The sequence below is a fragment of the Linepithema humile genome, chromosome 4 (assembly GCF_040581485.1).
Source record: "Linepithema humile isolate Giens D197 chromosome 4, Lhum_UNIL_v1.0, whole genome shotgun sequence".
In the NCBI taxonomy this organism is placed as follows: domain Eukaryota; kingdom Metazoa; phylum Arthropoda; class Insecta; order Hymenoptera; family Formicidae; genus Linepithema; species Linepithema humile.
Window position 1 is genome coordinate 24,614,834 of NC_090131.1, and position 24,210 is coordinate 24,639,043.

Sequence of the window (24,210 nt, forward strand, 5' to 3'; positions counted from 1 at the left end):
ACCACCCTCACGATCAATTCACGTTCCATCGGGAACGGTACCGCCGCCAAATCGTCGGCTTAATCTGGCAAAAGGGCTGCGGGCCGCTTCAAGGTTGACATTTTAAATGACGATTGACATGTTCAAGAGCCGCGATCTGGAATAGTCAATTGTCGTCACTTGCGATGATTTATCTATTCGCTTCTTGCTTTCGTTTATATTGACGGGTTTTGCTCTACGATGAAAAGCACGATGCGTGATTCGTTTAGACAGCAGCGAAGAATAAAGTCTTCAATACTTGTTGAAATGAATATATTACAGTTAGGAGGAACTAATTAAAGTAATTAGAGGAATAAATGACTGGAAATTTTTTGTGAATGTATGCAGAGAAAGATTGCATAATCGTATCATCAATTAAAAAATGTCTTATCATTATGAAATCGTAGATAGGAATCCTGAATACAAATTTTGAATAAGAATTCTGAATAATCTTATTGACGATGGGGATATTTATAAATTCGAATCAATCCAGCGTGAATTTTTAGCGAAAAGCGACAGGAAATGAAAGATCAATAATTCCCGATCTATGTTTCTCTTGGGTTGCATAAGAAAATCGTATTTATCATATTTTGCTCGGAATTCAGGAAATTCCGTCACACGAAAGAATTATTTTATTATCTATTTTTCAATTCAAATTTGTGTGTTAATAAATAAAAGATTTTTTTTAGTCACGATACAAAAAGTAAAAGAAACGGATAATTTTTCGCGCTACTTTAACTTTCGTGCTGGAGTAATGGAATGTCGGGAGAAGCTACGAGAGCGTACTTCCAGCAGAATTCCATAAAATCAGCAGTCCAGAAAGGATATTTGATCACACGGTATCCCTCTGCCGACACGTCAAGCGGCAAATCAAGCCGCGACGAGATTGCGCCCCGAGCGACGTCCGCTCCTTCACAGATTACCATCAACGGAAACGCTCTTATGGTCGCACGATAAAGTCAGAAAAAGACCCTGATTGTATACTTCAGAGAGCAATTAGAACAACCAACAATTCGATGGAAACACAACTATTTTGCACATATTAATTATTCTATCTAAATGCTTCAAGGTAATTGAAACTTTCATAAGAAAGTCGCACGCAATTTTCACTTCTTTTGTGAACGCGTCAAAATGTATCGCTCGAGAACACTTTAGAGAACAACCTATAATTGGAAAGATCTCGCATACCAAATACACACTAACCGTATTTAAAGTATTTAGAAAAACCAATCGTGTATCTTGTCAATATGTAAATGAGCGTGAATGCATAATGCAATTAATTGGCGGATCGACGGTTAATTGCTTTCGATCTGAATAATCTGCTATAAATAGCAACTGAAAAAACTTAAATACCGGGAAATGTTTAGTAAAAGTAGGCCGGATATTAAAATGCGTCATTTTAATTCCGAAAAATTCAATCGCGCCTTAATAACACCTTGAAATAATTGAAACTTTGACATCAACAATTTAGATTTTTTTAGCAAGTAAAATGTGTGTCCGTAAAATATAATTTATACTTCAAAATTTTTTTAAATTCCAAACACTATTCCGAAAAATTTTGTTGCAACTGCAAAACGCGTTATCAGGTCGATGATTATTTTTCAATTAATTATAAAAAAAATTTCGGCGTCGTCCTTAGCAAATAGGTCACTCACAAGCACGAAACAATTTTTAATCAACCAGACCCGAATATTAAGCATCGATCATCTTGCCGAAAGTACGTAAATCGATCGCGATTGCCGGAATGCCGTCAATCGAAGCGTTCGCCGGAGCATTAATTATCCGTCAGCTTGTCAATTGGGGATTCTTCCGCGTCACTTTTTCAAGATGCATCGCTCAAACACCGAGCGATGCTCAATACCGAGTAATCTCGAGTAGTATGTGCGAAAAGTACAGCACACCTGACAATTTAATCGCGATTACGGAACAATGATTGACTGGGGCGCGCACGCCGGGCCGATAATTACCTTTTCCCGTAATTAAATTTCCGTTATTAAAGCTCCTTCGCGGCGAGCGGATCGCGACTGAGCGTCGTCACTTAAACTGCCGCGAGTCCCGTCCGCGTCACTTCGGCACGCACTCGAGGGTCCCTCTTTCTCCGGTTCGTGAGAAGTTCGTGCGGACGGCGCGCGACAGCCGGTTGCTGTTCGACGACGGCGGGCCGCCGGTTGCTATGCCGTTCGCACGACGAGGATACGGACCGGCGGTGTGTATTCCTCCCCTCGGTGTGTGAGTTACTGGGAGGGCCCGCGTCGCGCGCGATGGTGGTGCGCCTTCCCTCGGTTAGATTCTCGGGGCCCGCCGATCCCCGGTCTGCTCCTCGCTCGGCTCTTCACGAATGGAAGGATGTAGGAATACTAACGGTAAAAGTATGGCCGCTGCTGCGCCGGCCGCTCCGGGGGGGTTCAAGGACAGTCCGGTTTGTCGGAGTCAACTCTCTCGCCACTGTGTGTGCACGGACCCTTTTATAAGCTGCGTCCGCGAACGACGGCGGGACTTGTTATCGCGCTTCGATAATTATCGATAGACATGTATCCCACGCCGGGGATATATTGGTGAGTAAAAGAGGAAAAAGTTTCAGTTACTGTTTTTAGGTGGCAAGTAATTGGAATTTTACCCCTTAAATTGCGGATAGATATTTTATCCATCGGAAAAATACTGAAAGTTGAATTTTTTAAACATTTTCCAAGCGAAATCTTTTCCATTGAAAAATATTGGAAATATCATTCATAAAATAAGTAATTTGGAAAATTTTGTTATTAATTTTTCTTTCTCCAAAGGAAACTATTTAGTGGACTATTTTTTTATGTTTAATAAGAGATCCTATTTTTTATTCATGTATTAAATGTTTCCGATCTCAATTTTTTTTTGTGAATTTGGACGAATGTTTTATTAGAGAAATTTTTGTGCAGTTTTGTTAAGCAGTGATTGTTATTTATTGCGAACAGCCATAATTGAGGAAAGTAATAAAACCACATTAGTATCAGACAGAATGATTAAATGCCCATAAAACTGCAAGTGGATAAAGGCGTGATGCAATACGAAACGGGCAAATGCGCACAATTGCGAACATTTCTCCTATCTTAATTGGAAATGAGATCACGCCATTTCTTGGGAAACTAATATCTTGTGTTGCAATGCGAATTTAGTCTTTATCGCCGCTTTATCGATAACCGAAAGGTCTTTATCAAATAACTAATAATATCATCGATAAAAGCTGCATTCAAAATGTATAACTGTTTAAAAAACTGTATAAAAGTTGATTCTATAGCAAGTAGATAGCTAGATTGTTAAAGGCATTGTCTCTGAAAATATAGTACACGTCTATTCGTTGCTAGCGTAAAATGCAATCAGTTAGAGATTAAATTACACTTTCTGTATTAATGAATCATTTCTATCTACGTTTTTTAATGCCAGCAGTAAGTTTTTATGTTAAATCGCATTTCACCGAGATTTCAAATCACGGCTATTTAATTAGTCAACACGCGCTGATCACACGGTTGTTAGATTAAATTACACAGAAACATAAATCAATCAACAAAGTCAAAGGATCGAACCTTGACTTGACCATCGCGAGGCGGCGTGATTCGAAACTGCTTCCGCTGTTTCTCCGGTTCCTTGTAAGTCTCGAAGAATTTGAACTTGTTCGTAATTTCCGACGTTTCTACGTGAATCTCCTCGGCCGTATCCGAGCTGCGTACCACATCGTCTGAGACTTGACGACCCATAAATGCCTTTTCCGCAAATGTTTTGAGAATTACCATTACTGGATAAACCAAGCTTTGCATTTTGCAAAATTTTTCACGCTTAACATTTCTCGTTCAAAGACGAAATACTTTTCTCTTAAATAAGATTTTTTACCTTGATGCGCTTTTTGCTTTGAATTTTAAATTAAGCGATATAATATCGCATCGTGAATAATCTGACATATAATAAAACAAAAAATATTTTCCAATATCTTTTTGAATAGAGAAATTAAATTAAAATTCGAATGTAATTAATGTAAAAATATAAATTATATGTGAAAAATAGCAAATTCGTAATTTCAGCAGACAAGTCGATCGATGTGTCCACGATGAAAGCAAACTGTGGGTGCGGCTCGATCAGATAATAAATAAAAAAAAGCTTGAACTTACGTCTCGTGCGCGCCGTGAGGTTTCGGTCGGTGTTTTCGGTTGCACTGGCGTTACTGGACGTCCTGTCTTCGCTGCAGAGGCGTCCAGCTCCAAAAAGAGCGATCGCGATTTTCTGCTGATACCTATATAGCGGGACCAATATAGATTATCATAAATCATCGGCACTTTAAACTGTCAATTAGCATTGCGAATACTTTCACCCCGCATGTATCGACAACACAATGATATATCTTTTCGTCCAGGGCAAAAAATCTCTCATAAACCCGCTGAATATTAATACGGCCTCTTTAACACGCAGTCTCTTATTCTATAGAGTTTTTTTTTTTCATACTGAATGTCTCGTGCGTATAAAACAATACCAGATTGCTTTCTTTTGAGTTTTTTCCCTTAATTCTCGATGGTAATTCAACGGTAGAACAATAGATATTAATTTAACTCAGGAACATTGATTCGTTTTCACTTCTATCCGCAATTACTGATAAGTTCGTTGTAAAATGTGGAACAATACAAGTGCCAAAAGACTTTTCGCATTTTCCATTGCAAATAGAGATTTGCTTTCGTGCACGTAATTCCAGAATTATCATATTTTTCTTTTTGCGTTCATAATTGCAGTACTTTCAATTGAATCGTTCAAATTATGTCTCCAGTCCGTTTGAAGTTACCTTTTCGACACTTGTGCCTTTTCGCAAGTCACTTAATTACTGAAAGTTACCAATTCGTACCTGCTGCAATCACCTCCTCGTCGGCTTTCTCCGGTTTCGGTTTACTGTCGGTTTCGTCGTCCGAGGCTGCAATTGGCTCACCCCGTTCGAATCTCTCTTTGATGGAGCGAGCGTGGGCAGTCGAGTGCTGGATCTCCTCTGCTGCATTTATCTTTGTAACGCGGTCGCTTCCGGCTACCGCCTGCTGGTACATCTCCTTCATCTTACCCTGTTTACCCTATAAAGCCAGCAAAAAGGAGACATTAAGGAATTAATAACACATTAGCAAGATGCGGTGTTGAGAAAAGATTGCGTGTTAGTGCGGCGTGGTGGTTTTATCTTTTCTTAAAAGCTTTCTTTTCTTAGGAAGAAAAAATTGCGAACAAAATGCGAAAGAAATGTGTGTAGTTGTTTTCTAGTTTCATTTTTACGATATTAAGAAAATAGTATAATTTTACGTATACAAATGTCCACATCAACAACAAAACAATTGTAATAATTATAAATTCTTTCTTTAACGAAATAATTGCAACAAAGCTCGCACTCGTCTCTTATCAGTTTACTAAATTACCATGAACAATCGCGAACGAATTCCTGCGATTTCTTCCTTCCTAGCTTCGCGTTGAATCTCGCGCCTTCCTTGTTGACTGGTCGACTCCCAACGATTTTTGATATCGTCCATTTTCGAGAAACTAATCGGACGCTCGCGCGTGGTGCGTTTCGATTTTATGATTTCGGTCTCCAGTTCTAAAATTAAAAAAAAATAGTTTTAAAATTAGCACATTTAACACATAAGAAATATAGTGAAAAAAAAAGTTTAAATTTTCTAGTGAGAAATTTATATTTGCTAAATCTGCGATTTCACATTTTTATCGCGTTTTCCCTTTTCTCGTATTATAAATATGTTCTCATTTACTTACCTTCGGTTTCCTCCGTTTCCACTTCATCTTCACTTTCGCTGGATTCCTCGTAGGGTATGCCATTGAGAGATTCATCCGCCACGCCGATATCCATGCCTTTGGCCTGGAATCTGAATGAGAAAACGTACGTAGTGATTACGGACATTCCGCATGAATGATTATCGGTCGGCTTCTCTACACTTGTAACATGTTTACTTCATATGTTTTCTCAGGATTCAAATTACAAAGAAGAAAACTGCTGACTGCTGAGTAGCGCAAGAAGTATTGCCACAAAGTCTACTGACTCAGTAAAATAAAATATAAAATAAAATTTTCAGCATTGAGATTGTTCAATGCTGTAATTCGATGTTGTTATTTCGATATTGTAATCAGAGATGAAAAGTTGGCGTTTCGATAAATCTTGAAATCTCTAAGTATACTAACATTTCCAAAAATTCTAATTTGTTAATTTACGAGGAAATTGCGATTGTCATTATGAGCGTAATAGATATTTTTTCTTTATCGATGTTAATTATTAATTCTTTATTAGTGTTGAAATTATTATTTTAATTATTTATGCAAAAATAATGGAGTAATTGCGAGCTTTGTTATAATTGAGAAACGTCAGCTTAACGAAATTACAGACTCATTATTGTGCATTCTACAGAAGAGAATCTGTGTCACGGTAAGATATCGCGAATTAAAATTATCGCCACTGGGAAAGCTGTGTATTTTTTTTGTTGAAGAGAGGCGCAATTTGAATTACTAGCTAATATCCTATCGGTGTAATGTGAAATTGCATACAAATTTGTATAAATTTTGCAGATATCTCAAATATCGCGCATCGATTTTTCATGATATTTTTTCCACTGCGTAAGGGATTTGTCATTAATTACTCACTTGGCCAGTTTGCTGAGGATGCTGGGCGATCTCTTGACGGCGATCTGCGACGGCGATCTCTCGATATCATTTGAGTTCTCCATGCTAGCTTTTTCGAAAACTTGGAAGCGCGACTTGACGTTTAAGCTCGAGAGTTCCTCAAGTCCCAAGTCGGGTTTGTCGGAAGCTGAAATATCAAAAAGATATCTCTTTACTTTTCTCTTCGCGATTCTACCGGCGCTATTCAAATATCCGAATACACTTTTTTCGATGGTAAATTTGTTAGACTGCTACAAGAAAACGGCGATATGTAAAGAAGGCAAAGTTGTATACTCAATATAAAATTTTTCAAAACGTCGAAGATGAAATCTCATTGAAAGATTCATTCGCATTATCGAACCAGATAGAGTCTCGTCGATATGATAGTGTAGTCAAACACGAGATATGGTTTCTAACATTGATCGTGTTACGCTTCAAGTAAAGTTTTACGTTCTCGTCGATATTGCACTGCATATCTACGAGATATTATCCGCCTGTTTGTTTCACACGAACTATTGATGGATGTTCGCCCGCATAAGTGAAAAAGTTGATGCATCTACTTGTTTTAGTTTATTTTGCAGATATATGATTTCTCTACATATATTAGATGATAAAAAACGTTGTAAAATGAAGTGAAAGAAATATATATGTGAGTACGTGAACAAGATATTAAAATATTATTAATTTGTATTAAAAAAAAAGCTATATTAATATGTATAAAGCAATATCAAAATATATAGAACAGGTATCGAAGATAATTTTGTATGAATGAGTTCAATGTGTGCAATTGTTAACAATGTTATTTTCCCAACGAAACAATATTTCTCTCATGCAAGAAATTAATTGAAAAAAAAAAATGCGGGATTAATAAGTTACTTCACGATTTTGTGAACTACATAAATAAATATATCATCTCGTTGTACCGATAAAATATGTCGATCAATGAAACGCCCAGCGTAAAATAACGATTTACGCTCCGCGTTTTATTAATCGATACGTCGATCGTGAGACATGTGACGTGATTCGATGCACAGATAAATTTTCGATCAGCAGCCAATTAACGAGTTAAAAAGCCACTCGCTAAAACGGACACACAACAAGTTAAGAACAATCTCTCCAGGTTCGCGTAGCCACGCCACTCACACATGTCGAACGTTACCTCTGACCACATCGGGCGGCAATTCTTTCGGCTCGTTCTCCCGTATGATCAGCTCCGGCTTTCGAGGTCGCACTGCGGAGTTCACAAGACAATTCTTTGTCGCATTAACGATACCCCTCTCGCGAGCACGCTTACGTATAATTATACGGGGGAGAGAGAGAGCAAAGAGAGCTATAATTTTAGCCTCTGTGCTAAGCGTTTAAGAAAATGGGTCTTAAACGACGGTGTACCGAAGACCCCCCAAGTTACACGCCGGCGTATTAAAACAAACTATTAGGTTGGTGCAAAAGTTTTGCTGCTTCTCGCTAAAGGTTTCTATTTTAAAGAGGTTAACGATTTTCATGCTAAAAATTCCCAGTTTTTTAAATTGAACAAAAATTTGTTTCCAGATGAAAAAAATGTATTGAAGTCAATTACTATTCAATTCATAAAAATTTATCTGAAACTCTGCAATTTTGTCTTTAATTTTTTATTTGACAAACACGATCAATCTTTTGCAACAATCTAATATTATCTTCATCGCATAGAGCTTTCTTTCTGTTTTCTCTATATGAAGAAAATGCAGTCTCGTCTCCAATTGTATATATGTAGTTCCACACAATTTTCTTTAACCTAAATCATATTATTTGCTTAAAGAAACAAAAGAGACGCAGATTCGTACAGGTAATCGCGGAATGTAACGAGTGACTGGAATTAATCGAGCACGTCGCTAATAATAGCGTGAAAAAAATTTACGACCGACACGAAAATGAATTTTATCTCTGCCAATTTCCCTGTCAAATCGTATTTCACATGTTTATGCTCGTTTGATGCTCTCCAACCGGGAATTGAGGCTCGCCTCAACCGCACAAAGTCCGTCCCGGCCGGAGAGATTAGCGGCGAGATAGAATCGACGACGGAATCGACGTCGGTCGTTAAGTACATGCGTTAAGATTTAACGAGTAATTCGTAAAAGACGATCCGTTTAAGTAGATTAGCGGCCGCGCGGCGGTATTGCGCGCGACGGTAATCATCTTACCGGGCTGGTCGGACTCTTCGACCGGTTTCGGTTGGAAGAGCTCCTTGAAGTGTGGCTTACAGTACAGCGTACTCTCGTGGCTCTCGTAATTGTCCACGTTAAGCTGCTTGCTGCACTGCACGCACCGGAAGCAATTCTTGTGCCAGACCAGTCCCTCGGCCTTTGTCTGCTCCATTTGGAACACGACCTTGCCGCAGCTGCGACAATTCGTATTCGCTTCGCTATTCTGACCCACCTGCAATGCATAATCATACGAATTAATTAGCAGCTTTACGACTTTCACTCTCTATGCTCTTAGGGGAAGCGAGCAGGTGATTTTCTAGGTTTGTCTCGGTTAAATGTGCGTTGAAGTGAAGTTTCGAGCTCAACAGCAATCGCGTTGCTGCACAAACAATCATTTTTTACATAACTTTTCATATAAAATAATTTCTCATAATTTTGTTAAAGTCATAATTATGTATCTACATAAGACATTTTTTTTTAAACATTTTTTAAACATATATTTAATTTTAAACTAGTTTTAAAAATGTGTATGAATGTGTTAAAAATATTGGCAATAAATTTTAGGAAGTTAATATGAAATAAATAATCAAGACTCACGGCATTTAGCTGTTGTTGCACTTTTGCCGCGTCAACCGAACGCACATGCAGAACTGTCTTCTTGGTGAGAGCATCGAATTTGTTAAAGCTCGATTTCTGAAAATACAAATGTTATTCGTGTTAGATGATAAGCACTATGAATGAAAGAACTAAGAAAGGAAGAGGAGAAAAAGAAACGCGAAGAAACATTTCGCCCTTTTAAGATATCGTTAACTGAATAGGAAAATTTTATCTTCTGCATCCGTTTATCATTCTCAAAATAACTATGCAAGGAGAAAAGTAGTTATTAGGGAGAAAATAAGCAAATTCAAAGAGTCACCATTGTGCACAAATGGAGATTGTGCGTGTAAAATTATTAAACCGCTGAAATTTATTTGGCAAAATTATTAAGTAGTTCAGATAATATGATTTCACAATTGTAATTATTCCAAAAAATAATTTTAAGTGAAGACCGACTGTTCAAAATATGCCAACATATTATAAACTGCATTAGCTTCTGCGCGTTGCGATTTCCGATCTGCACAAGGGTGACGTTCATTTTCCAAGTCGTACAAAGGTCTGAAAGCAAAAAAATCAATCGCAGGGCAAGAAAGCAAAGCGTACGTATTTTTCTTTCTTCCTGAAGGTAGCAAAAAGGCGATCAAAAAAATTCGGGTCAAGTCAAACCTCTGTACGAGCCGACGTATCGCGCGTTATCTCGGTCTTACCTCGAGCTTCGGCCTCTCGCATGCCCGGTCCTTGTCCTTACCCTCGCTCGTTAAGCTTGCCAAACTACAGTAGGAAGCCCTCTGTCGCCCGGGTGTCGGTTTCAATGTTTGACAATTAAGGTTTCGCATGCCGGGAGGAGGTAGCGTCGAGCAACAAAGAGAAGAAACAGGCCGCGGGTTAGTGTAAAAACAAACATATAAAAAAAGCGGACGAGTTGCGGTATTTGGTTACTGTCTTGGGATGCGGCAGTTAGCGGGCTCGTGACGATCGTACGGTTCTGGTATCGTCAACGCGGCCGGAAATTTCAACGCAATTTGCGGGTAAGATCTTTCACGCGTTCGAGGACACGTATGCGCGATGTGTCGTCATCAGAGACGGCGACGGTGCTCGAGCCTTCGCTAATATTTACGTCCGAGAGTATTTTTTTTCTAAACATATATTTTCCACCGAGTATTTATCCAATAAAATGTATGTATTACGTCCTTGAGGCAACGGAGATGGCAATTTTGCGTGAAGAACTGTTGGCCGATGTGTCATGCGCAGTGATGTAAAATTAGAGATATTTATTTTATGAACATTGTATTTTTATTGCGAGAATACTACATTTTTACAAAATACGCGAATACTTCTGGCTCGCCCGGTATATGTGCGGGACATTTTAATCGCTGATCGAAGCTTTGCCAACTGCTGCATCGAACGACAGGAGGAAAGAGGACGAACAAAACGAACGACAAAGGACAACATTAGGAGTAGTATAGAACATCCATCGAATCGCGTCGGGTGATTATTCCTCGTCACGAATTCGCTCTTTATCTCGAATTGACTTTGCTTTCGGCACCGTTAGATATTATCATATACATCTCTTTAGTAGCGATATGATTGCGAACGCTTAATGGATTGACATTAGCCACCTTTTAACACGGATGCATCGCTAATAGGATATTTTTTTTTCTTTATGAAGATAAAAAGGATCTTAAATCAAACGTCATCAGCTGTGTGATTTTTAAATAAGAAACAAAAATCGTCAGATCACGTTGCGGTAAAAGTTGACGAATAAAAATTAATTGACAGATAAAAATTGTCATATTTTAAGCATCGTCATTTTACATATTTTTCTCATGTTTCAAAAATTTAACTGTATCTTTATTAAAATATTTGTTTACACTTATTTTTAATTGCTTATTCAATGCGAAGCAATCACAACTAGCTTGTTTTTCAATTTTATAATTGAAAAAGACGATTTTATCGGTTTTGTGACGTTGTGATCTTATTATAGCTGCGTATCAATTCGCGATTCGTGAAGAAGTTTGACCCGCTTTTCCCGCTTTCCTCTCCTTATTTGAACTCATGACAGGAAACGTAAGAGGAACCATCTGTGAAATTGCGACGGGACACGTGTGTCCCGTTCGGTGTTCTCAGAAGCGAAACCGCACGTCAAAATCTCGATAACCGATAATGGGTGGATACGGGGCAAAAACTCGTAATTGTAGTCCATACCCCGCGTTTCCTCGCCGTTGGCTGAAGTAGGGCAAATACGTAGTGGGTTATTATCAAGTCGGCCCTTCCATAAATGGAGAGACGGCATTCGCAGCGTGACGGTGAACTACTCCGGCGTGTATGCGAGTTCTCGAAGCGCGTAGCGATGTACTTGACCGAGAGTGCTCATTCAGGAAAATATATATTACCGAAACTTTTGTTTCAGATCACTTTCTAATCATTCGCGTATTCGAAGGTAAATCGAGTCTTCCTCGAATCGACCGAAGCTTTAAATTTAACCGGCTAAAGCAAAATTACAGTAGGATAAATTTCATCCCGATAAACAAGTGGCGTTGAAGTCAATTTTACAAATTTATATTGAGTGAAAGCAGCGTCAATTCTGTTCCTTAAAAAAATATGATTTTTTTTAAATCAAAATATATGCTTTAATTGGAAGAAATAGTTCTAACTTCTCGGGAAATAATCGTTATTGCGAAGTCGACGCTGGTGGAACGCTATCTGTATTCCTAACGTTTATTCGCTTATGTGCACGATTAGTACAAGCACAGTAAATAATAGACCGCCTCCGGGTACCGTAAGATAAAACAATTACACCGCGGGAGACTTTGTAGATCATTACTCCCAGGATAGAAATCCTGATCGCAAACTTCGATTAAATACAAGTTTCGTTACGGGATACGCGCTTTATCGCATCGTTCAACCGACTCCGATGTTGTCCGTGTCGTCTTACGAAAGGTACTTACGAGGGCCTTGACCGACACCCCGGTGAAGACGGGTGCGTCTTTGGCGAATCTCGAGTAACCCCGCTCGCATAATCTCAGATCACCCATCGATCTCGCTTTCTACGATCGGGAGCGAGAGCGTCAACGAGAATTCAGATTAGTGGTGAGTCGTGAGAGATGCAAGCTCTGCGAAATGTGCATCGCAACCGATGCAAAGATTTTACGCCCAAAGTACTTAATTTTTGAAAATTTGTCAATAAAAATATTTTATATAGTAAAAATAATTTTTTGAATCTGATATTGATAATATTTGAATTAATTTGTACAACAGAGCTGTGTGTGTTTTGATGCAACGTTTCTCAAAAGATGTAGATTGTGCAATTATTTCGCAGAACTCACGCTCGAGATGCAATTAGTATATTATTAGGATGTTCATATTATTTGTTCGGAATTCGGATAACACTATCGTCAATATTGAAGCAAATATCAAAAATAGTTCATGCAATAACGAAAGTTAGATATTTCTCATTCCTGTCCTACACATTATACCAGAAACTAACTTCTAACATCGTTAATAAGCATTCACATGCTTGCAAATTCTGTCTATGCAGCAATATTTTTACTTTGTTACTATGTAAAAGAAGTCGCGCAAGTCAATATCTGCTTTATAAATAAAAGATACCGATTATGTAAAAAAAAAAAATGAAAATTTATGGCAATATTTATTGACTTTTATTTTTCACGATAATATTGTCATAATACTTTTTGAAAACTTTTGAAAAAATCTGATTAGTCTTGTAAATTATTTAACAATAAATAGTAAAAGTAATTTTAAAATTATTTTAGTGAAAAAATGTCAAAAAAATAAATTTGCCGAAATTTGCATGTGTCAAAATATTCATTTTCCAATGCAACGGACAAGACAAACGAACACGAGACATCCGATGCACATAATTTAACGAATTACAAAACATAAATTTATACAAACCTCCTCGATTTCCATCGCGTGGTTCGCTTTTCCGAAAGTCGCCTGATCGCCGTCGCTCATGTTCGAGATGTCGCCAAAGCTGCGACACTGTTAGTAATAAAATACATCTGACAAATGTATCAGCTATTAACGAAGCAGATTTGTGGCGAAAGCGTGTTAAATTATTATCGCTCTTATCGACGAAATAAAACGAGGCCTTTCCGATTTATGGAGAAAGGCTCTCTCGTGCCTATCCCGCTCGAAAGTGACTTAGCTTATCTCGCGCGAGCGTCTTCGTCGGAATGTCTATTTCGCTATAAATGCAAATGTATAATTATTACTTACTAATTGCTTGATGGACACGCCGGTCGCGATCCGTTCCCGGCACAGCTTCTCCTGATCGTTGCGACTCGTCTCCGAGACGTAGTTCTGTGTCTGCATGCGCAGAAAGAAGAGGAACAAAAATGCAGGCGAGTCAGTGTGCATGCGGCAAACGGTGTTAGCACACTCGTTTTGCACCTTCATCACGGGATTTTACACGGGCAGATATATTTTCACAAAAAAGTTACATTAATTATACCTATGTTAATGTCAATCGTTCATCCATGCATTTCGTCCCGATTTAACTTCGCGGAGAAATATATGCCTTTTTCCCTCCGTAAAAAAGGATTTAAAATATGCTCGGTCATTTCAGCTCATTACGCTCCACTCGTGCAAAAGCGCGGTTTCACACTGGGTCACGCTTACGGCGAAGTTACACACGCAATTCCCGAAAGTGACAACATAATTTTGACGGCGCGCTTAATCAGACGGCGCGCCGCCGCGCGCGGAGGTAACTTTTTAATTGCTTAATGGAGCGATTGTGTGCCAGCTGCGTCCGCCGCTAATTATTTAGAGCTGCGCTGGCCATTATCTCTGCAATCGCATCTAGTAGATCACGAGGTGAGAGGCCGCGGGGCTCACCAGGATAAATCTCATGCACGCGAACCGCGTCTATTTATCCCGCCGACTGAGAAATGAAGCTAGAAAATGGTACTTGTATCTCTCTCTCATGTAACGTATCTCAATGCCACGCGTGAACAGATGGGCTGAGAGGTACGAAAAAAAAACGAAAATGAAAAAAGAAATGAAAAACAGAACAGAGAACACACAAGAATGTTTCGTGAAGTTAACGTCAAATGTCAAAGATGTGACGAATTCTAAGCTGATTTTTCGTTTGACAAAATTTGAACAGAATTACGAGTCCATTGATATCAAAAGTTAATTTTCAAGATGCATGATGTTAACCAGATTGAGTTGTAAATGTTAGGAATTGGAGAACGCCTCAATTATTGGGCGCGAACTTGTTAGTTTTCAGACAATTGCGCTTCAACGCAACTTACCAATGACTTAACGTTGACATTCGACAAATCGTCCTCGTCGGAGAAATCGATCGTCTCCGAATGTGATCGCCGTGTACCCGTGTGCATGCTTGCGTCTCGTAAGTTACTGTTCTGATAAAAAAAAAGAAACACGAACACACTGAGCATGCAACGAGAGATTAATAAGCCGCGTCTACACTAACTTGCGTCGAGCCGATTAGTTGTATAGAATACCAAACGGCAAGAATGATTATGACATGCTAATCGATTTCGTATTGCTTCTTGTGACGCATTTGTCAAAATAAAGATTTCGAAAGTATAACCGAAGAAATACTTAACATAAAATTGTACAAAAATATATATAAACAATATATGAAAATTGTGAAATATTTTAAAACGACAAAATTTATTATATTTTCCTACTGAGATATTGCAGCATTAAAATCTCAATAATTTTCTCTGCATTCTTTTTTAATAAATTCCTCGATCAATTCGAAATCTATTTTGATAAAAATTTTACGAGCTACTACTAGCGGAAAGAATGCACAGTAACAAATGTATCACGTTTTATTTTTTACGGAATGCAAATGATGCATCACGCAATCTTGTTCGCGCATAATTGGATGATGTTATGCAAAAATGAATAGTCCACAAAATTAAAAGTAAATTGAGTTGAGCTACGCAAAACTAGATGACAACGTGAAACACTTTGCATTGTAAATATAATTTATTTTTCCGCGACAAAAATTATCTGCATGCGCAAATAGTACCAATTTATTATTGACATTAATTGATATAAATATAATTAAACATGAATGGTATAGATACTAGTTTGAGATGTTTAATGAAGGTGCTTCTTTTTAAGCAGTCGATCCATCAAGTACCTTGAATCAATGGATTATTTAAATTTTAGCATAACATCTTTCAATTTTCTGAACGTTTTTAACATTACAATTCCCGGAACGGAAGTAAAAGTATGTAACTGCAATTGCACGCGCGCAGACCGCAAAAGGAAATGTCGCGTTCTCGATCGATATCGTCCGCGCTCTACTTAATGGCACTTCGATATCGGTCGTGATCGCGTATCAGATCGCTGATACCTAAAGGAACGACACAACGTTAGAAAACTCGCTCCTATCTGTGCCGACGAAATCCGGAAAAGCGGGCGGATCGGCGTCGTATGCAGATGAGAGCCCGAAAGCGCCGTGCTTCCGGTTTTCACCGACGCGATCGCGCCGGCGGGCGAGTAACCGAGCAAAGCGATAATTAATGTGATAACGGTTCCGCGCTCGGTGATTTCATACCCGCGCATCACGGAGGACCGCCCTCAATTATGCTACCCCGATAGCAGACGCCGATAACCGACGATTATCGGATAAAAAATCGCGCTGACATATACATATACGAAAGTTCCGATGTCGATGATTAACGCGACCATAATAAACTAACAAATACGATATGCGACGCGTACAGGATGTCCCAGAACGATTCTGCTCGTTCATCGATCCACCGACCGATTCGGAATTGTTTCGAACGACAATATCGATATAGCGATAACAAACGACGGAACATGGACGAGTTGAGCTTCATCCGGCAACGCGCGGTTTCGATTCGTCGATTAACTTTATAGCGTACGACTCAACGGCACTTCGATCTGGCGTCCGTTCGGATTTTCGTTCTGGCCGGATCGACGTCACGGCGATTAGAGAATCCGTGTAGGTGAAAGGATGGCTGCGGGACATCCCGCACACATATTACACGCGCGCGTGCGCGCGGACGTCTATCAAAACGATTTATAACTCACCACGGAGATGTTCTCCTTCTCGAGATCGCTCTTCTTGCTCTTCTTGGTTTTCTTTGTGCGCGGCGTAAGGTTCGGCGAGGAGGCATCGTTACCAGCGACGCCCTCGATCTTCTTCTTCTTCGTTTTGGTCCCGCCCTTCGAGGAGGTCACCACATTGGAGCTGGTGGTCACCGTTTCCTCGCGGCTTTCGCTCTGCGAGGAGAAAAAAAAGAAAACACACGTGTGTTACATGTGGAACATCTCAGGTGATTTTTACGGCGTTAGCGTGGGAATTTTTTTCCGCATCTCGAATAATTAAGGCGGAAATTACGGTGATTTCTTCCGTCGGAAATGGCGTATGCTTCTTTCGTGACTTACCGTAGGTGGCACGCGGCCTCCCGGAAAGGCGCGGAGGAACTAGATTTAGCGCACTGCTATTGTGCCACTGGGATTCAATGGATTTTATTGCGCGCGTCGAGGTGGGTGAAATGCGGTCTTGCGGTTGGACACGGAAGTTTACGTTCAGTTTCGCCTAACGAACGTGATTTGCAAGCAGTAATATCGATTTCACGGTATTGTAAGGCAGTTTTTCTTTCTGACACAAGTAAAAAAATATTACATTAGCACACCGTTTGCGTTGTCTTTCCATGTGTTTAGTCGATTCTTTTCTGCGGAAAAATAAATCTTCGTTTAGCGCGCAGTGATTTTCGCGAAAAGTCTATTTTCCGTTCGTAAAACGATTAAATTGCGGACTAAATGTGCAGAAAATGTTGTGCTAGAAAGCGTGTTAAAGAGGTAATAAATTAAATCGCACGGTTTTTGCTAATGAAGCAGTCGGCACATGTGGTTTTTTTTTTAAGGAAATTGTTTAAGGCATTTCCTTTATTTCCATATAGATATTTCAATATTAAGAACTTTAATTTTAAGTTTATCGGCCAATTTAGGCTTAATATCATTCGATTACTTATTAAAAATAATTCTATATTTCGCAATATTAATTAATAAGACAATATTTAAATTGTGAATAAAAATACTCGCGATAATATTAGAAGCGCACTTTCGGATTGAGCGCTTTCTTTATGTCGACAGATAAAATTCGTTCCGATACTCTCAAATATCCCGTTGTAAGTTTCCTTCTGATAATCAGGCTCATGTTCTCAGTGCGCGATGTATGTTCGACACCCGAGACGTACGTGAGCGTGCATAACGCGATCATCCGTCCGTTAGAAAGGCAAGATTTGAGCCGGAATATTTGTTTAATCGTACGGTTTCACCCGCCGGCAGAACTAGTTTGATATCGCATGTTGCAATTAAAGCGTCGCCCGCCTACGTGATTCTCGGTTCGAGTCATAATCGTCCGGCTGGTAATAATCTAACACATGCTCACGATAACGCGCCCAGGTAACGGAATAATCATCGGTAGCACCGCGAGATTCGGGTCGAATAAAAAGGAGAATTGTAAGTTAAAATTGTTGAATATTAAAATTATAAATTGAAAAGATAGGAAGCATTTCGCTTTTCTTTTCGTCGTAGCTTTGGTCACCTCGCTTTCAAATGTAAAAACGAGTTGCTTCGAGTATCACAGAGACAACTGATAACAGTGCCGAGCTTTTATACCCCCCCCCCCTTCCTTTTCTCGACGATTTATGCGCGGCGGCGTAATTGCTCGACAAGTATGACTGGCCGACAAGGAAGATTTCCGATAAGCTCGCGCGCGCGGAAAGCAATATTCCGGAACGCATGAGCTATGCGAACGTGGCGCAGAGCGTGACATAATGCACGCCGGTGTAATCTCGACTGTGTGACGTTCGACTATTAATTACTTAGCGTCGGGAAATCGGCACGATATGACTCCGTTGTCCTGGCGGATATTTATTTACTTTCGTTCGGTCACCAATCAAGCATGTCCTGCATCACGGCGCACATCTCGGCGGAGAATATGCACGCGAATTTCTTGTTGCCATTTAAAATCAAGCGATAAATTGATAAGGCACAGAGAAGCTGAATGATTGATTTCAGTGCTTCTATTAATTCGAACAATGTTTTAAAGATGGATTTTTGGAAATTTTCTGTTGCAAAAATATCGAGCATAATTTCGACAACTCGGCGCGAATTTTTCCGCGATGCTACGTTCAATATTTCAAATATCTCTCTCTCTCTCTCTCTTTCTCATTGCATAAAAATTTTAAATGCTTTCGTGAGAATCTTATATAAAATATGTTTTACAAAATTGCTATTCGAGAATAACTGGCGCAATGCCCAACGCTCTCGAGCGTTCTTTCGAACAATCGGAACTCGTAACGATCTCTCTGCGGCCACTCGTGATATTTCACAGAGCTTACGTATTCTCTATCGCAATTGCAATGCAAAGCTGTAAGCTTGCGCTTACTTCAATTACCCTCTGGGGAAACCGGATGGTAGTCGCTGCCGACGTTCTCCATGGTACTCACCGAGAATTTTCTCGCGAAAGCAATATCGATCCCTCACTACCGATCACATCACCACTGGTTCACAATTTATATCACAATCCACGGACTCTTGTCTACCGACGCTAAGCCCGAGCAGCTTCTAGCACCGACACCGGCCACGCACTCACAATGACGGACGCGCGTCCACCTTGGCAACGAGGTCGACGAAAGCCAACGAAGGACAGAAGGAGAAGGAAAGAGTTGGGTTTCCAGCGCGAGCGAGACGGTCGGCGGCCGAGTGGAGAGTGGGAGAAAAGTAGAAAGAAAGAGAGAGAGAGAAAGAAAGAAGAAGAGAGAAATGAAGAGAAAGAGAAGGAAGAGGACTGCAAGGAGACCTTGGTGGAAAAAAAGGCAAATGTTCTTGCTCAACGACCGTGTCGTCTGGTGTGCGCACCTCCCCCGTGAGATCAATCCGCGACCTACAGATAGGTCAAATCGATCGCCGCGATCCGCAGTTTCGTACCTGATCGATGATCATCCTCGGACGTGAACACCGCGCTGCGTGGTGCTTCGGTGATGTCTGAGAGACCGAGAAGTCGGCTCTCCCGAGGAGAGCGCGCGTTTCGTAACGGGTTCAGGAAACTCGATGCTCTCCAAAGCGTGGCACGCAGCGTGCGCTTCCCGGCCGTCACCGATTGGCCACTTCCACCGGGCACGTGTAGCCGGTTGGCCAGGTAAGAGCTCGCGGTACTCGCTGCTCGGCCAGCAGAACCACCGTGCTCGAGGTAGGGGAGTCCCAGGAGCGAGCGAGCGGCCGAGGAGAAGCGGCCGTTGCTTCGCGAGGATGCGCGTAGCATCGACTTTGACGCGACCTCAATCTTGGTCGGCCCTTAACTAGTAACATCCGTCTAGACGGTGACAAACACGCGGCCTTGCATCGGCTCATTTTTTCATATTTTCAACGCGAAACATCGTTCCTCTCTTTTCTCAAAATTTAAGATCAAGAAGTCACCAAAATTTCATTCCAATGAGATTATTTTTTGGAAATTGAACTAAAATTTTAATTAAATTTGTCTGTAAATAAAAGCACACGATACCAAAAATAGTTCATTGGAATTTTATCATTAATATTTGCGTTGTAGAAGTTAATTTTTTATTTCTCCAAATTTGCGAGAAACGCAATTTGAATATACATATATCTCGCTTATTCCCCCCTTTAAATTCTTTTTCCCGTTTACGTACACGCAATTAATTAATTACCGCCAAAATTCTGGCTGTTACCATCTCTTTGCAAAAATTTGCATTACAAATATAGACTGCAGGAAACTTCCGAATGTAATTATCAAGCTTGTTGTTAGCGGTATATCCGGAATATGAATCGTACAAGAGTTTAAGAAATTAGACGCTACTAATTAAGGATTAACTGTCGAGGACTCTTTCGCAAGAACAAGTGTCGTTGAACCGCCGCGTGATAAGTGACGGTTCGCGGACTGATACGAAATTCGTGGCGATAAGCCGGCTTCCGTTGCGACTGCAGGTCTTGCATTTGCATGAGATTTGTGGCGTGAGCGATCGTCACGCGCCGCTGATCGTGGGAGGGTGTACCTTCGAGGGTATCGAGGAGATGTAGACGGGATAATGCGGTTTGGATTTTTGCGAAGTAATGAGTTGTAGCGAAAGGCACGTCGGACTACGTCGAAGCTGCAATTGCGCAGAAATCTAAGTGGACGTACGATCGTGAGGAAGAGGAATATTAACTATCGGCGATTAACTGTTATTTAGACATCTTTTTCGTGTCTCTGATCATTTCAAAGGCCTGCGTCGAAGAGTCGGAGAATTAATCGAACGGATTGATGTTAACGCGTCGGCGTTATCCTTTTAGCGGCGACGCGTCGCTGCGAGCCGTAATGGGAACATAAATTTGCTAAACTTAACGCATCGATGTGAGTATCGCGCGTTATGCAGATGCCGTGGGCATTCCGAGAATCGCTCCGAAGGGGCGCTGGAGGCTCCGAAAAAAAAAAGGAATAAAGGAGATTAATCGCGCTAACGTGTAAAAGCGCGTAGGAGTTACATAGAGCGATGGCGCAATTAGTCTTGCAGAAATTGCTAGGAGGAGTGGATCCACAATGTGCTCGCAAGACTTATCCGACACCGGCAACCTGAACGCGCAGCTAAGTTATGGCACTTGTATTTCTCTTGTGCAACGTGTGCGATATGAATATCTGAGATGTGTTCGCAGCTTTACGTCGAAAGCACAAACGCTCGTATCAATTTATGGACACGCGCGAGTCGTATAATTTAAATATAAAGCCAGGCCGTTGCGATCTTTCGCCATTCAAACGGCGGAATTATATCACGGAGTTGATTAGCAACTATAATATGAGGGTTATGAAAGGTTTTCCATCGCTCGTGTAGATAGATCGCATCTTTTGTCCGAAAGATGTCATAAAGCGGTAGAAAATATTTTGACTACAAATATTGTATTATTCATAAGACATTGCTAAGGAAAATTGCTTTAACGATGGAAACTTTTGCATACTCCTGATAATAAATGGCAGCAAAGTTTTCAAGAACGATAACAGCGATGTCACTCGACACTGATAAAATAGCGCAAACCAGACATCAATAATTAAGCATTAATTAATTATTATAATAAACCAGAAAATTAACTTTTACTCCTACCTGTATACGGTAGCTCGAAAGAAAATGTGTCGTAAACTAGAAATTTTCTCTCACGTTTTACACTTACAATAAATATATATCACTGTCATAAATTTTATGACAGCGATGCATATCATTGCTTAATCTCGCGTTGAAAATAGTTGCGAGTGCGAAGATTCGATTTCTCGCCGATCAAGATCTCGAATGTTCGAGTCTCTCTCTCTCTCTTTCTTTCGAGCCACTTCGTCGTGCGTGGGCACCGTGAATTAATTCACGAAAAAAGACACACTTACATCGCAGGCGTTAGAAACATCGCTCGTCTCCGTCTCGTCTGGTGTTGCTAGGGGCGCGCGGGGTGACGAGGGCGCGAGCGAATCGTCCAGCCTATCCTCGTTATCGTCTCTCGTCGCTTCGTTAACATCGCGTTTCGACGCGTCCTCGCGTTGCTCCTCGGCGTCGGCGGGCCTCGTGGCCTCCTCAACTGTGGTCCACGAATCCAGATTCTCGATCTGTTCGGCTGCCGGTCGCGTCTCCGAGTAGATCGTCACGCCCGTATCCGACACTACGACCTCGGTCTTCTCGATGAAGGTCGAGTCCGACGCTGAGAGTTCGCTCGAGGACTCGTCCACCGGGTTCTGCGCATCCTCCGCGATCTCCTTGCCGAATTCCGCCGACTCATTTTCGGAGATCGATTCCGATATCGTTTGCAATTCGCCGACTTCCGACGACACCACGATCAGAGGCGCCTCCTGATCGGTTTCCTCGCTCAACACACGACGTTCTATGTCGAGAAACTCCTGCGTGCTGGCTGTTTCCATCTCGAGTTGCTCTTGAATCGATTGCACATGAAAATCCTCTTCCAGCTTTTCGTGCAGCTTCAGATCTGTTTCCCCGATCGTTTTAGAGGGAGATAGTTCGCCCGGCAGCGTTGAAACCTGCTCGACACGACTGTGTTCGGAATCATCGAGATTATCGGCATTCGCGGAAGACTCGTTGGGGGATTTCTGCTCCTCGAGATTTTTTTCCGGCCGGTAGATCGTTTCATTAGAGTTGTCGGACAACTGAGCGGCCTGCAAACCGGCCGAAAGCGGCGCCTGTTCGGCGTTCGGGGCGACGCCCGCGTGCTTTTGTTCCGCATCGTTCTTCTGCATCAGTTCCTCCTCATGTTGATACTTGACCGCGGGACAAAGCGTAGAAGCCGGGAAAGACCGAGAGCTCGTTTCGTCCGCGAGTGGGTTGCTGAAGTCCGTCTCGTCTGTGGGAAGCGCGGCGTCCTTGACGATAGTCGCTTGATAGTGTTCGCTGTCGTCGCCGCTGATAGGCTCGCCGTGAGTCGACGCCTGCTCGTCGTCGCACGCTTTCTGCACGATTATCGGCGCTGCGCCGACTTCCGGCTGCTCGAGGAGCACCTGTTCCTTCTGCTCATCGCGGAAGTGCACCGGTTCCGGTTTCACGCCGTCGGCGTCCGGGGACGTGTGGCCGTTCCGATGGCCGTAGGGCTCCTCGATTAAGGAATAATGCTCGCTCTCGGCCGCTATAAACTCCGCGTTGATGTCGACGGGATCCTGCCGGCGGTCCAGGACGATCCTCTTGATCGTCTCCGGCTGGCTGGCGATTTCCTCGGGTTCCTCCGCGTTGGCGCCCTCATCCTCGTCGCTCTTGCTCGAGCAGATTCGCAGCGCCAGCTCGCTCTCGATTAACTCCTGCAGGCTCTTGTCGTCGCCGGTGAGCTCGTTGCGCGTGTTATTTGTGAGTACGAGATCGTCTTCGTCGTCGTCGCACAATGAGATTAGTTGGTTGTTACTCGCGGTTAGACCATCCAAATCAATCAAACCGTTGTTAGACTGCACACCGCACACCTCGCTCTTCTTGCTACTTACTACATTGATCGACTTCTTCGTCGCCACCTCTGCCATTGTGGCTGCCTCGCGCGATCACACCGTGGACACCTGTAGGCAAGGAAACAATCGTTTAGAATAATCCCACAATTTATGACGCGCTCGGGCGATTATCAAGGTCTTAATTAAAAGCTCATCTTAATTAGAGGCTGAAATATTACGGCGATAATCCAACCTGCTCCTGTTACATTTTAACACTTCCGCGCGGAATATATATTTGAAGTAATATAAAGAAAATAGATTTCCTTTTCTCGCGCTAGCAAAAGAAGCATAAGTATAAATTTAAACGTCGTCGCAGATTAATACAGAAACTGGGCAACGGGAACGCGAAATGTGGGACCGATAAATAACACTTACGCGCAACCGGTTTCTCTATGTAATTTCGAGCTAGAAAGTGCGAGATAAAATAAAAATTCCTTGAGATGCGCGTGATTGCGAAGCGGAAAAACGTGACGAACTCAAATTAACGTTTTGGATAATGAAAGTGTGTATGAAAGTTAACGTAACAAGTGTTTACTTCGATGAAACGTCTTTTATATAAAAATACATGTTCTAATTTTTTTTATATTGATATCAGTATTGGAATTCACAAAAAATCTACAAATTTCTAAAGAAAGAGAGAGAGAGAGAGAGAAACTTTCGTATTCAGATATTTTGACGTGAATTTTGTTGAACATGCTTACATATATCTTTTGCCATCAATCATAATTATCGAGCATGATATCGAGGATGCAATATCTATGTTAATATAAT

At 41.2% G+C, this 24,210-nt stretch overlaps 1 protein-coding gene across 17 annotated transcripts in view; it reads right to left on the reverse strand.

The window, feature by feature from the left end:
• Window positions 1–24,210, reverse strand: part of LOC105672472 (uro-adherence factor A) — a 159,584-nt gene that overhangs the window by 8,492 nt on the left and 126,882 nt on the right. For 3 of the 17 annotated variants that reach the window (XM_067354404.1, XM_012367416.2, XM_012367424.2), the window contains exons 2-17: window positions 21,853–23,508; window positions 16,509–16,700; window positions 14,726–14,836; window positions 13,689–13,778; window positions 13,365–13,451; window positions 12,398–12,496; window positions 10,157–10,237; window positions 9,450–9,545; window positions 8,850–9,084; window positions 7,832–7,903; window positions 6,655–6,820; window positions 5,776–5,885; window positions 5,427–5,602; window positions 4,877–5,093; window positions 4,155–4,276; window positions 3,576–3,752 (exon numbers count right to left, since the gene is read on the reverse strand). In XM_067354404.1, the coding sequence (XP_067210505.1) occupies window positions 3,576–3,752; window positions 4,155–4,276; window positions 4,877–5,093; window positions 5,427–5,602; window positions 5,776–5,885; window positions 6,655–6,820; window positions 7,832–7,903; window positions 8,850–9,084; window positions 9,450–9,545; window positions 10,157–10,237; window positions 12,398–12,496; window positions 13,365–13,451; window positions 13,689–13,778; window positions 14,726–14,836; window positions 16,509–16,700; window positions 21,853–23,475 (3,654 nt within the window). In that variant the 5' untranslated portion in view covers window positions 23,476–23,508. The remainder of the gene's footprint in view (window positions 1–3,575; window positions 3,753–4,154; window positions 4,277–4,876; window positions 5,094–5,426; window positions 5,603–5,775; window positions 5,886–6,654; window positions 6,821–7,831; window positions 7,904–8,849; window positions 9,085–9,449; window positions 9,546–10,156; window positions 10,238–12,397; window positions 12,497–13,364; window positions 13,452–13,688; window positions 13,779–14,725; window positions 14,837–16,508; window positions 16,701–21,852; window positions 23,509–24,210) is intronic. The other 14 variants (XM_067354410.1, XM_012367420.2, XM_012367419.2 and 11 more) reach the window with 13 other exon arrangements.